Source organism: Theropithecus gelada, chromosome 5 (genome assembly GCF_003255815.1).
Source record: "Theropithecus gelada isolate Dixy chromosome 5, Tgel_1.0, whole genome shotgun sequence".
NCBI lineage: Eukaryota > Metazoa > Chordata > Mammalia > Primates > Cercopithecidae > Theropithecus > Theropithecus gelada.
This window is the reverse complement of record NC_037672.1, coordinates 183,152,575-183,167,597: the sequence shown is the minus strand read 5'-3', so window position 1 is coordinate 183,167,597 and position 15,023 is coordinate 183,152,575. Positions and strand designations below refer to the sequence as shown.

The 15,023-nt window shown below is 44.8% G+C and overlaps 1 protein-coding gene across 1 annotated transcript in view; it reads right to left on the bottom strand.

Annotated features, from left to right (window-relative positions):
• Positions 1–1,990: 1,990 nt before the first annotated feature.
• F11 (coagulation factor XI) overlaps positions 1,991–15,023 on the bottom strand; it is a 29,200-nt gene continuing 16,167 nt past the window's right edge. The window contains exons 8-15 of the mRNA XM_025385931.1: positions 12,053–12,162; positions 11,791–11,953; positions 11,596–11,702; positions 6,550–6,718; positions 4,945–5,120; positions 4,246–4,341; positions 2,930–3,069; positions 1,991–2,352 (exon numbers count right to left, since the gene is read on the bottom strand). Of these exons, the coding sequence (XP_025241716.1) occupies positions 2,191–2,352; positions 2,930–3,069; positions 4,246–4,341; positions 4,945–5,120; positions 6,550–6,718; positions 11,596–11,702; positions 11,791–11,953; positions 12,053–12,162 (1,123 nt within the window). The 3' untranslated portion in view covers positions 1,991–2,190. The remainder of the gene's footprint in view (positions 2,353–2,929; positions 3,070–4,245; positions 4,342–4,944; positions 5,121–6,549; positions 6,719–11,595; positions 11,703–11,790; positions 11,954–12,052; positions 12,163–15,023) is intronic.

The following is a 15,023-nucleotide window of genomic DNA, read 5'->3' as shown; positions in this document are numbered from 1 at the left end:
CCTTCTGGACGCATCGGAAATACCCCAAGATAGAGGAAGCTCTCTCGGTACCCGTGAGAAGTATCCCCAGACAGAGGGAGCCCTCTGCATGGCAATCAGAACTGTGCCCAGACAGAACGGAAGTCAGAAAGGTGCCACGCAGTGTGTAGAATGTGCACTCTCCTGGCACAGAAGAGGAGATCTTCTCATTGTATATTTTATATCTTACAGTATTTTCATTAAACCATGGGCATATACCAGCTCTTCAAAAATTAAGACATTATACAAAGTGAAATGCTAAAAACAACAATATGTGGTTTTCTCAAATAATATGTTCTCAGGAAAGACTTTACAGAAACACCTCTTCTTATCAGAAATTACATCCCAACCCTCTTTTGTGTGAAGTGTTGCTTCCAGTCTACTAAGGTAATTAGCAGGTAACAAGATAGTATCGTTTGCGACTCTTGAAGGCACTCTGATTTTCAGTTCCAATTTTGTTTGAACCTGTCCGCATTTTGGATCTGGCCCCGTTATGCCCTACCGTCATTTTGCTCTTTTGGGTTTTTTGTTTGTTGTTGTTTTTGTTTTGTCTTTCTCAGGACAAATTCCTTTGTATCCCCAGTCTTTGAACTTTGTGAAAAATGTCCTTTCTCATCTCATAGAATCTGGTGCAGCCGCTCATTTCAGCTTGAACTTCTATATTTTGTGTGATTATTTTATTTTGTTGTTCATGTTAGCTAGAGTATAAGCTTCATGAAGCCAGGACATATCTGTTTGCTCACCATTGTATCCTCAAAGCTCAGCATGATGCTCTCACATAACTGTGCTCAATAAATATTTTCCAAGGCCAGGTGCAGTGACTCACGCCTGTAATCCCAGCACTTTGAGAGGCTGAGGTGGGTGGATCACAAGGTCAGGAGTTCAAGACCAGCCTGGCCAACATAGTGAAACCACGTCTCTACTAAAAATATAAAAATTAGCCAGGCATGGTGGCATGTGTCTGTAGTCTCAGCTACTTGGGAGACTGAGGCAGGACAATCGCTTGAACCCAGGAGGTGTAGGTTACAGTGAGTCGAGGTTACACCACTGCACTCCAGCCTGGGCAACAGAGTGAGACTTCGTCTCAAAAAAAAAAAAAAAAAAATTCACACTTGATGAATTGTATAATTGTTGGCACAGGTTGAAAGCTATGTGGTGACAAATCAAATTCTAGGTTATTGGACTAGATCACAGCAATAATGAGATAAATATTTGCACCAAACAGAAAAGCCCAGTACTTAGAATACAGGGAGCTGCTTGCTGAAGACTTTATGTAACCATCCATTTGTGCCCAAATTGTTTTTTCTCCGTAGTACGGATGTAGTCAATGGTGACTTTTGTCAAATAAACATGCGGTTTAGCTCTTTGGGGGCCACAGTCACAGTAGCAGCTTGTCTTATGGAGGCTTCAGCTTGCCTCCCTATCGCCATCAGCCTCTCCCTCCCAAGACATTTTAAATAACTATACGATCCATCACAAATCATTTTTCAGGAAAGTGTATCTTTAAGATTGGTCCTAAGGTACCACTTCCAGGTACATTGCTGCTTGTCATCCTCTTCCATACAGAAATTCTGGTATCTTCACATTCACTCTTAGCTTGTGTCTACTCAAACTGATTTTTTAAACATATATTTTAAAATGGAAATGACACGAATTCCTGACTATTCTGAAAATCTGCCATTAAATGCAATCAAATTCTTTCTTTACAAAGAAATGTGTTCACACAGGCAGAGTATAGATTCCTGCAAAATGGTGAAGACTGTCTTTGTTCTCCTTTCTTCCAGTTTTCATTTTTCATTGAACAAATCTATTTATGGTGGTTTCTTTTATCAGTTCTTCTACCTGATCCCTGCTGCCACTACTTGGTTATTTTCTGGTATATCTGCCTATATAGTAATCGTCAGAAATATTGCCTTATGGTAATTCTTGGACTCCTTAGAAGCATGATCAGAAACAAAGAGACTGGATGCTGAAACAAACTACAATGATCACAGAACGGGAGTTTTGGACATAACAGCTTGTGACAGTTTGTTTTCTTCTGGCATTTTCCTACCAGCACCAAGCCCCTTCAGCGTGTTCCTGTGGAGGAAGCATGCTGGCACAATGAACTCAACACCCTCTCCCAGCAAATCCTCTGTCCTTCAGGGACTGCAGTGGCCCCTGGGAACCCGTTCACGCTGCTTGAGTTTTCTCCAGAATCCAGTCCACGTACTCGACCACGTTGGTGTAAACGCCTGGCCGCTCCCTTTGAGCACAGCCTTCGCCCCAGCTCGTGATGCCCACCAGATGCCAGACCTCGTTGTGTTTGCAGGACAGAGGGCCTCCCGAATCTCCCTAGAATGAGGGGAGACAAGAAAAGGTGCACAGATCAACTCAGACGCTTCCCGTCTTCAGCACATCTTGCTCGGGTTGATTTTGTGTAATGCTGTCTTGGACTCTTAATATACTGCAGAGAACCTGGGTGCTTGCGTTCATCCAGTCAGTCTCCTCATTTTTGCCAAGTCAAGCAAATACACTGTGTTCCCTGCTCATTGGCAGAAGACTGCTTTTCAAAATGCATTAAGGGGCCGGGCACGGTGGCTCACACCTGTAATCCCAGCACTTTGGGAGGCCAAGGCGGGTGGATCACGAGGTCAAGAGATCAAGACCATCCTGGCCAACATGGTGAAACCCCGTCTCTACTAAAAATACAAAATAAATTAGCCAGGCGTGGTGGCGCACGCCTATAATCCCAGCTACTCAGGAGGCTGAGGCTGGAGAATCGCTTGAACCTGGAGGTGGAGGTTGCAGTGAGCAGAGATCTCACCACTGCACTCCAGCCTGGGTGACAGAGCAAGACTCCGTTTCAAAAAAAAAATGCATTAAGCATTCCAATTTGTGTATATTCCATTGGCTAAGAACACTGCGTTACCTTGCAAGCATCCTTCCCTCCTTCCCTGTAGCCAGCGCAGATCATCTTATGGGTTATCGTGTGTCCTCTGTATCTCCTCTGGCACTCTTCATTGGTCACTAAGGGGATCTTGGCTTTCTGGAGAGTATTCTGTATTTTGTCTGAAAAAAATTTTTTGGTTTATTTGTGGAATAACCGTATACAATACACATAAACGTATATACATATATACACACACACACATACACACACACACTTTTTTTTTAAATTGAGACAGAGTCTCTTTCTGTTGCCCAGGCTGGAGTGCAGTGGCATAATCTCGGCTCACTGCAACCTCCGCCTCCCAGGTTCAAACAATTCTCCTGCCTCAGCCTCCCGAGTACATGGGATGTACAGGCACCTGCCATTATGCCCGGCTAATGTCTGTATTTTTAGTTGAGATGGAGTTTCACCGTGTTGGGCAGGCTGGTCTTGAACTCCTGACCTCAAGTGATCCACCTATCTTGGCCTCTCAAAGCGCTGGGATTACAGGTGTGAGCCACCACGCCCGGCCGCATATATTTAAAATAAAAATCACGGCCGGGCATGGTGGCTCACGCCTGTAATCCCAGCGCTTTGGGAGGCCGAGGCAGGCGGATCACAAGGTCAGGAGATCGAGACCATCCTGGCTAACACGGTGAAACCGTGTCTCTACTAAAAATACAAAAAATTAGCTTGGGGTGGTGGTGGGCACCTGTAATCCCAGCTACTTGGGAGACTGAGGCAGGAGAATTGCTTGAACTGGAAGGCAGAGCTTGCAGTGAGCTGAGATCGTGCTCCAGCCTGGGCTCCAGCCTGGGCAACAGAGCGAGACTCTATCTCAACAACAACAACAACAACAACAATCATGCCTATATAAAATCTAGAAGGAAAAAATGTTAGATTTACTTCACGGACCTTTTATAATTACAAGTATGAAGAAGACATTATTCCCACTATTGCATGTACCATTTTGTTAATGTTAAGTTCCAAAATTAATTATGACTCTAACTGGAATGACTTCCCAGAGAAAGTAATTGGATAGCAGGCTAGAACATTTACTGAAAAGTGCTAGGCTTCACATTAAACTTCATTAAATATAATTAGTCTTTAAAGAGATGTAGTCACATTTAAAATGTCCAATCAAACAGACGAGGCACCAGCCTCACTTGGGTGACTTTTCTCTCCATCGGTATTAATCCGCTTCCTGCAGCTGAGTAGTGTGACTCGATTGTGCTTCAGCTACATGACTTGATAGGGCAGAAAGGTTTCCGTTCTTCATTTCTAGGCTGGAGCACATATAACAACATCATTTTTACCTCTTAATTTTCTGTACCCCCATCCAGTCACCCAGCAGTCAGTGTATATCACATTTCTATCTCCTTTTGAAGGCAGGCATATGGGTCGTTGAGAATCTAAATGTAAAAAATCGTGGTTTAAATATGAGATGCAAAATAGATCCTCTTTTCCAGAAGAGACTCTTCTTCCACTGTACGTTATCTGTGTTTTCTTTGTTTACTATATTCATTTTTTGCCTTGTTGTCGTATATTTTCCTCCCTCAGGTTCAGCATAATATCGCACAAGTGCCAGGATGAGGGCGCGAGAGAGAGACAAGCCCCACCCTGGCCACTACCTCCTCATCCAACTCAGTTTGTGATCCTGCACAAGTTGCTTAATTGTCCTAACCTTCAGTCCTTCATCCCTAAATTACCTTTACTAAATTATCTTTAGACCAAATTATCTTTACTATTCCAATGTATTATGAAATTGTGTCATTCTATGCACCTGAAGAAGCCTCAGGAAAACGTATCTCTTCACCCACATTCCCCAAATAAGTTTCAATCACCAGGAACGTGTGTCAGCCTTAACAGAATGAATGGCTCGTGTTCCAGGCCCTCTCGCTTCCATGATGATAACACACGGAGAGACTGGCAGGCTCAGGTCGTAAATCTAGCAGCGTTAAACATTTTATCCAGTTCACCATTGGAGATAACTTTCCAGATAAAATTCTCCATACCTGTGTAATTCACTGTGGTTTCCAGTTTCAACAAGGCAATATCATACCCACTTTCTGCCATTTTATATTGATCATGGATTATTATTTCTTGAACCCCAAAGAAAGATGTATCCTCTTTTATTTCAGATTGATTTAAAATGCCAATGTAGACACGCAAAATCTTAGGTGACTCTACCCTAAGGAGCAAACAGCAGAGGAAAAGAAATTTCCTTTACTGAAAATAATTCCCAGACATTGTGAAGTGTGTGACTATTTAACTATTACTAATATTTTCTGCCAATGACGGACATTTAGGTGGAAAAAAGTGATTTTTTTCCTAAGATTTTTCAGGATAAAAAACATATTCACCCTATAAAGAAAGTCCATTATACACAAAAAATGAATGAGCACTCCCTCCATGCTCCAACACACACACACACAGACACACACGCACACACAGGCACACACACACACAAGCACACACAGGCACACACAGGCACACACGTGCACACACACGCACACACACGCACACAACCACACACACACACGAAGATTACTGGACTTAGTCTCACCCTCGCCAGTGACTAGCTGTGACACTGAGAAACTCAGGCGGCCTCTCTGCTACTCCATTCCCATATGTGACAGGTAACGGGGACTCTTGATTTCACATGTGTTCTTGAGTGTAATATGAGTGTGCTGCAGACTGATTAAAAACGAAAACTAAAACTAAAAAGCACACAAAACTGTGTCTGGAAACAACTCGGAGGACACTAAAGTAGCAAACAGAAAGTTTGGCTGACTTAACCTCCCTGGAATAAATATACCCCCAGCTGGAGCCTTTGTGTTTGGCCAATGCTGAGAGTGACCTAAGTAAGGAACCCAGTTTGCGGATGCCTACTGAACTCTTTCTGTATTTTATTTATTTACTTAGAGATAGGGTCTCGCTCTGTGGCTCACGCTGGAGCGCAGTGGCACTGTAGTAACTCACTGAACCCTTGAACCCTTGGGCTCAAGCAATCCTGCTACCTCAGCCTTCTGAGCAGCTGGTGCTACAGGTGCACAAACCACCAGGCCTGACTCGTTTTTAAATAATTTTTAGAGACAGGGTCTCACTATGTTGCCCAGGCTGACCTCAGACTCCTGGCATCAAGTGATCCTCCCACCTCAGCCACCCAAAGTGCTGGGATTACAGGCATGAACCACCACACCTGGCCTCTTTCTGTATTTAAACACACACACACACACGCACACATGCACACACACATATTAGAAATTTGATTCAGAGAGTGGTAAATCCTCTGTGAGTTTAGTTCTGGGCGCAGTGCACAGAGTGAGGCACAGAGGGAGGTATGCTCTTGCAGGGAATAACATGAAGGCCCCTGGGGATGTGGATGTGGTTAAACGGGAAGCAGAATTGCAGGCAGTCAAGCGGCCGTGTACCTACACCTGTTTTGATGCTGGGAGACCATGAGGGACTCTTCCTTTCTGCCTTTTTTACCACTGAAGGAATTAATTAATTTTGCAAATAAGACAATTTAATTGATTAAGGTATTTCCTAATATGCTAGTAATATTTTTTATAAATGTGTGAACAAGATGAACTAATAAAAGCAGCCATGGTACTGACCCATAGAAACAGTGAGCGGCCGTTAATATCCACTGGTTTCCAATGATGGAGCCTCCACACAGGTGTCTCTGAGTGGGTGAGGTGGTGTGCAGAGTCACCTGCCATGGCCACTCACCACGAACAGATGCAGTTCCTCCAACGATCCTGGGCTTGATTTTGGTGGTACACTCTGCAACAGAAGCATTGCGATGAGCAGCTTCCTACATCTTCCTTTCCATCAGTAATTACGCTCTTTCAGGAACAAGAAGAAGAAAACCTTCCCTCAAGTCAACAGTTTATCATGACCCTGAGTTACAGAGACTTTATAATCAAGTTGCCAAAGCAAAACATGCACATGAAAAATGGAATTAGCTAATTCATCTTGTAATTACACACCCCAAAGGATGCGGCCCTCTTGTGTGGTACTACGAGGCTGTCTTATCTTTCTTCAAATGATAACGCAAATGGTTCTTTGAAACCAGTAGTTGTCAAGTGCAGTCTCCAGACCAACAGTGTCACCTGGGAACTTGTCAGAAATGCACATTCTTCAGCCCCACCTCAGATCCAGTGAATGAGAAACTCCAGCGTGGAAGCTCAGCCCTCTGTGTTTAAACCAGCCCTGCTGGCGTTTGAGAACTACTCTTAGAAAGAAAAGGCGAGCACCTTGCCCTCAAGCTGCAGCCATTGTCCAGTTCCTGCCCTGTTCCCATGACTTTGCTGACCATGACTCCCAGTCAGTCCTGCTCCATCCACGTCCAAAGTAAGACTGATCTGTGAACTTCCTCTGACCTTTGGCCTTGTTCACAGTTTGGGATTCTCTGGGGTCCTTAGTACTTTTCAGGGACTTTGACTTAGGTTCATCCTGTGTTTCTTTACTCTTGTGGCTGCCTAGAAAGAACAGTTTCCTCTCTTTCTACTTACTAGATGCCCAACACAAGAACCCATCCTCCAGGCTGGAACCTTGACCCAGCCTGCCATGGAACCCAGATGGCATGGGAGTGGGGTGTTCATACTCTAGACACACACACACACGGAACACAGATGACATGGGAGTGGGGTGTTCATACTCTAGACACACACACACACGGAACCCAGATGGCATGGGGGTGGGGTGTTCATACTCTAGACACACACACACACGGAACACAGATGACATGGGAGTGGGGTGTTCACACTCTAGACACACACACACACACGGAACACAGATGGCATGGGAGTGGGGTGTTCATAGCAGTATTCTAGACACACATGCACACACACATGCACATACGCACACACGTGCATGCACACAATCACACACACATGCACAATCACATGCACACACACATGCACACATGCACACACACACACAGAACACAGATGGCATAGGAGTGGGGTGTTAGTAGAGAGTATTCTAGACACATGTACACACACGCACACATGGAACACAGATAGCATGGGAGTGGGGTGTTAGTAGACATCAGTATTCTAGACACATGCAGACACACGACACACACATACACGCACACACACATACACGTGCACACACACGTGTGTACACACATGCAGGTGCACACACATGCACACGCACATGCACACACACACAGACACACACATGCACACACACGCACAGAACACAGATGGCATGGGAGTGGAGTGGGGTGTTCGTAGACAGCAGTATTCTAGACACACACACATACATGCATGTGCACACACATGCACACACACGCACACACATGTGCACACACACACGCGCACCCACACGCATGTAGCCACACGTACACACACAAGGAACAGAGATGGCATGGGAGCGGGGTGTTCGTAGACAGCAGTATTCTAGATTTACACATGCACATGCACACACACATGTACACACACGTGCACACACACACAGAACACAGATGGCATGGGAGTGGGGTGTTCGTAGACGGCAGTATTCTAGACACACACATGCACACACACATACACACATGCACATACACATACACACATGCACATACACATACACACATGCACACACACACACACACGCACACACGGAACACAGATGGCATGGGAGTGGGGTGTTCGTAGACGGCAGTATTCTAGACACACACACGCACACACACGCACACACCTATGCGACTCATACTTTTATGTGCCTGTGGGTCGCCTGCATAGCTTTTAAATTGCAGATCCTGACTCCGTAACGTCTGTGTGGGTCCTGAAATTCTAATAACCTCCTGGGTGATGCCAATGTGCCGTGCCCGGATCACACTTAGAATAACCAGGCTCAGGTGCTCAGAGAGGCTCCGTGTCCCAAGGTAAGGGAGGAGTCTAAGTTAACAGAAGAATCACTGATGAGAAGCCGGATCCTAGAAGATCCACTCACTAGTTTTGTGGCTATAAAACAACCTTACTAGGCCTTTTTTTCCATGGTAGGAAAATGAGTGTATAATTCTGGGGCGGATTTCAAATAGAAGGAGAGGAAGAGAGAAGGAGTTTGGAAGGAAACAGCAGCTAACAGCAACTGAGGTGAGAACGAGCAGGATGTGTCTTTGGAGGCCTGAACAGAGGCTCTCATTTTAGAGCTGGTGAAAATTTGTTTTGGAGCGTCCTCTATTCTGGAATCTCTCGGAAGCCTTTATAGTTCGCAAGGTGGGAAGTGTCATAAAGGTAAGTTTTAGGAAAATTAATAGGTAAGCAGTAACTAGTGCATGTTAGAAATAACTCAATCAAGACCTATTAGGTACAGGTGAGAGGCCTTGATGTTCATCCTATTTTGATTCTCAGTTTAAACGAAAGGCTGAAAATACGTGTTTAGAATCATATTTTGTGTTAAGAAATGTTTGTTTTAATGGTGCTGCTATCTATCTTCAGAAAGTTAAGTTACATTGTAGACCAGTGGCAGACAAGACACCATCAACATCTCACGTAGCTATTCCCTTTCACATTAGGGAGTTATTCCATCAAATACAGTGCAGCAAAAACCTAGTTATCTAATTCACTCCCTCCAAAGGTGCACTGAAAAGACATAAGAGTTTATTTTCCTTTATCTTACATTTTCTCCTGCAGCTATCAATCTTTATCTGGTATATTCTGTAACTTCTACAGGCCAGAGTCTGTAAATCCAACGAGAAAACCATAATGAAGAAGGAAGGGGGGAAACGCAATCTGCAATGTATTAAGGTATACGTGCTCGTTCCCATATTTTAAACCATGTCAACATTACTTAACAACAACATCCACTAAGCATCCCTTCTAATGCTCAGAAGTAGAAGAAAGACAACAGAATGGTGCTGAATGCTCCTTCTTGTCTTAGGGAAATTTATGGTGAGGAAAACAGAATGTATGGGATACGACTTAATCGACTTGCTTTTTAAGGAGGCTTGAGCCATCCAAAGATTCTCATCGGAGCGCCTCTGAGCTCTAGGAGGGCGCAGTTTACTAGTTAGGATATCAGTGTTGGAGGCAATATGACATCTTTTTTCTTTTTTTTTTTTTTTGAGACGGAGTCTCGCTCTGTCCCCCAGGCTGGGGTGCAGTGGCTGGATCTCAGCTCACTGCAAGCTCCGCCTACCAGGTTCATGCCATTCTCCTGCCTCAGCCTCCCGAGTAGCTGGGACTACAGGCGCCCGCCACCACGCCCGGCTAGTTTTTTGTATTTTTTAGTAGAGACGGGGTTTCACCGTGTTAGCCAGGATGGTCTCGATCTCCTGACCTCGTGATCCGCCCGTCTCGGCCTCCCAAAGTGCTGGGATTACAGGCGTGAGCCACCGCGCCCGGCCAATATGACATCTTTATGTTCTACAAAACAAGTTCTCAGAAATGAAGGATTGACTCGCCTTCTCAGTACAGCAGATAATCTGACACGAAAGGTTTTTGTGCTTCTAAAACTATGACAAAGCATGATTATCACTTGCATTTTATTCATTAAATCTCAGTTGCATCTTACAGTGTATTGGAATATTGGACATTTAGCAATAAACAGTTAAGAACATGCAGCTTCTGTAAATCAGTATATAGTAAAGCCATCCTGAGTTACGACGGTAATTTAGGCAGGAGTGTCTGTGGTGCGTTCTTTCCTGTTGGGGATTTTGTCCCTTGGAACAATTCTGTTTGCCTACAAACCATCTCTTGCGACTATACTCAGAAATTGGCCACTGGGATGGAAACACTGCTGGTCGGATTTTTCTTGCAACTTTTATGTTATCATAGGTCTTGTATAATCTAAACACTCTTATTTCCACCCTACCACACTCATTGTTGTTAGTAAAGTTTTACCTTAACCTATGCCAATTCCTAAGTCTCCGGAACCCTGCATGGAATCTGAATAAAGACCTCTAAAAAGGAGGTGTGCCAGTATTTCTTGAATAGATACACATTTTTAAGAAGAAAATGAGTAATTTGATTAACCAAAGTATTGATCGATATTTCCCTTACAAAGGATAATAGGAAAGATTACTGGCCTCGATCACAGGAGTGTTGGCAGAGTCTGGGTCTCATTATGAAATGCCAGTTGTGGCTGGGTACAGTGGTTCAAACCTGTAATCCCAGAACTTTGGGAAGCCAAAGCGGGAGGATCGCTTGAGCCCAGGAGTTCAAGAGCAGCCTGGGCAACATGGCAAGACCCCATCTCTACAAAAAATTAGCCGAGTGTTGTGGTGCACGCCTGTAGCCCCAGCTACTCAGGGAGCTAAGGTGGGAGGATTGTCGGAGTCCAGGAGTTCAAGGCAGAGGCTGCAGTAAACACTGACCACATCACTACACTCCAGCCTGGACAACAGAGTGAGACTCTGTTTAAAAAAAAAAGAAAGAAAGAAAGAAAGAAAGAAAGAAGGAAAACAGAAATGCCAGGTGTATAAATGTGTCAAATTAAAACATATATTTAGTTAATACTAGGCAATGTGCGGTTTGGTCAAGCCCCAGTATTTACCTTTAAAACATGGTCAGCTTGGATGATAGGAGTGAAAACAACGGAAAATGGCAAAATGTGTTTATTTCATGAACGTTCTCTCCTCTGCGGCTGGACCTGACAGTCTTGGTTGTGATGGATTCCGTATGGAATAATTCCTTCAGCTGTATTTTTTCAAGTGACATTATACTCACCATTATCCATTTTACACAGCCTTAATGTGTATCCAGAGATGCCTCCTCTCCCGCGAAGTATTTTAGTTGGAGATCCATTTGAAGAAAGCTTTAAGTAACATTTTCCCCTGCAGTTGGAAACAAAACGGTATAAACGTAATGCGCCTCACAGGCAGACGAGACAAGGGTATCTGCATGGCGCTTCACATGGCTTACTTCCCTTCGTGGCAAGATGCTTGAGCTGGGGCATAGGTAAAAAACTGGCAGCGGACGGCATTGGTGCACGATTTCTGGCAGGCCTCGTGACCTTTCACAGCAACAATATCCAGTTCTTCTCCCAGGAAATCAGTGTCATGGTAAAATGAAGAATGGCAGAACACTAGACAGCAGACCACATGTCAGAGCGAGACCCTCCCTCAGCATGCATCAGCCTCCTCGGGGCTGGTCACTCTCAGCCAGAGTGCAGAACTCAGTTTACCTGGGATACTGTGCCTGCAGCTTTGGAGACTGAAACCAGAAAGAGCTTTGCTCTTTTTAATGCGGGTACTGGGTAATCCACTCTCAGATGTTTTAAGGAGACAAAGATTTCTAACAAAAACAAAAGGGAAGTAGAAATATATCAGACACGTAAAAACATTTTTACAGCACCTAGAGAAAGTAAAGTCAGCTCATGCTGGCACTTAATTGTGAAGATTTTCCATTTTGAAAGTACTATTTGTAAACCATGGAGTCACACTCATAAATCACAGAGTCACACTCATAAATCATGGAGTCACACTCATCAACCATGGAGTCACACCCATAAACCATGGAGTCACACTCATAAACCACAGAGTCACACCCATAAACCACAGAGTCACACTCATAACCATGGAGTCACACCCATAAACCTTGGAGTCACACTCATAAACCACAGAGTCACACTCAAACCACAGAGTCACACCCATAAACCACAGAGTCACACTCATAAACCACGGAGTCACACTCAAACCATGGAGTCACACTCATAAACCACAGAGTCACACCCATAAACCATGGAGTCACACTCAAACCATGGAGTCACACTCATAAACCACAGAGTCACACCCATAAACCACAGAGTCACACTCATAAACCATGGAGTCACACTCAAACCATGGAGTCACACTCATAAACCACAGAGTCACACCCATAAACCATGGAGTCACACTCAAACCATGGAGTCACACTCATAAACCACAGAGTCACACCCATAAACCACAGAGTCACACTCATAAACCATGGAGTCACACTCAAACCATGGAGTCACACTCATAAACCACAGAGTCACACCCATAAACCACAGAGTCACACTCATAAACCACGGAGTCACACTCAAACCATGGAGTCACACTCATAAACCACAGAGTCACACCCATAAACCACAGAGTCACACTCATAAACCACAGAGTCACACTCAAACCATGGAGTCACACTCATAAACCACAGAGTCACACCCATAAACCACAGAGTCACACTCATAAACCACAGTCACACTCAAACCACAGAGTCGCACCCATAAACCATGGAGTCACACCCATAAACCACGGAGTCACACTCATAAACCATGGAGTCACACCCATAAACCACAGAGTCACACCCAGAAACCATGGAGTCACACTCATAAACCACAGTCACACTCAAACCACAGAGTCGCACCCATAAACCACAGAGTCACACTCACAAACCACAGAGTCACACTCAAACCATGGAGTCACACTCATAAACCACGGAGTCACACCCATAAACCACGGAGTCACACTCATAAACCACAGTCACACTCAAACCACAGAGTCGCACCCATAAACCACAGAGTCACACTCACAAACCACAGAGTCACACCCATAAACCACAGAGTCACACTCATAAACCACAGAGTCACACTCAAACCATGGAGTCACACTCATAAACCACGGAGTCACACCCATAAACCACAGAGTCACACTCATAAACCACAGTCACACTCAAACCACAGAGTCGCACCCATAAACCACGGAGTCACACCCATAAACCACGGAGTCACACCCATAAACCACAGAGTCACACCCATAAACCACAGAGTCACACTCATAAACCACAGAGTCACACTCAAACCATGGAGTCACACTCATAAACCACGGAGTCACACCCATAAACCACAGAGTCACACTCATAAACCACAGTCACACTCAAACCACAGAGTCGCACCCATAAACCACGGAGTCACACCCATAAACCACGGAGTCACACTCATAAACCATGGAGTCACACCCATAAACCACAGAGTCACACCCAGAAACCATGGAGTCACACTCATAAACCACAGTCACACTCAAACCACAGAGTCGCACCCATAAACCACAGAGTCACACTCACAAACCACAGAGTCACACTCAAACCATGGAGTCACACTCATAAACCACGGAGTCACACCCATAAACCACGGAGTCACACTCATAAACCACAGACACACTCAAACCACAGAGTCGCACCCATAAACCACGGAGTCACACCCATAAACCACGGAGTCACACTCATAAACCACGGAGTCACACCCATAAACCACAGAGTCACACTCATAAACCACAGAGTCACACTCAAACCATGGAGTCACACTCATAAACCACGGAGTCACACCCATAAACCACGGAGTCACACTCATAAACCACAGACACACTCAAACCACAGAGTCGCACCCATAAACCACGGAGTCACACCCATAAACCACGGAGTCACACTCATAAACCACGGAGTCACACCCATAAACCACAGAGTCACACCCATAAACCACAGAGTCACACTCATAAACCACAGAGTCACACTCAAACCATGGAGTCACACTCATAAACCACAGAGTCACACCCATAAACCACAGAGTCACACTCATAAACCACAGAGTCACACTCAAACCATGGAGTCACACTCATAAACCACAGAGTCACACCCATAAACCACAGAGTCACACTCATAAACCACAGAGTCACACTCAAACCATGGAGTCACACTCATAAACCACAGAGTCACACCCATAAACCACAGAGTCACACTCATAAACCACAGTCACACTCAAACCACAGAGTCGCACCCATAAACCACGGAGTCACACCCATAAACCACGGAGTCACACTCATAAACCATGGAGTCACACCCATAAACCACAGAGTCACACCCAGAAACCATGGAGTCACACTCATAAACCACAGTCACACTCAAACCACAGAGTCGCACCCATAAACCACAGAGTCACACTCACAAACCACAGAGTCACACTCAAACCATGGAGTCACACTCATAAACCACGGAGTCACACCCATAAACCACAGAGTCACACTCATAAACCACAGAGTCACACTCAAACCATGGAGTCACACTCATAAACCACGGAGTCACACCCATAAACCACAGAGTCACACTCATAAACCACAGTCACACTCAAACCACAGAGTCGCACC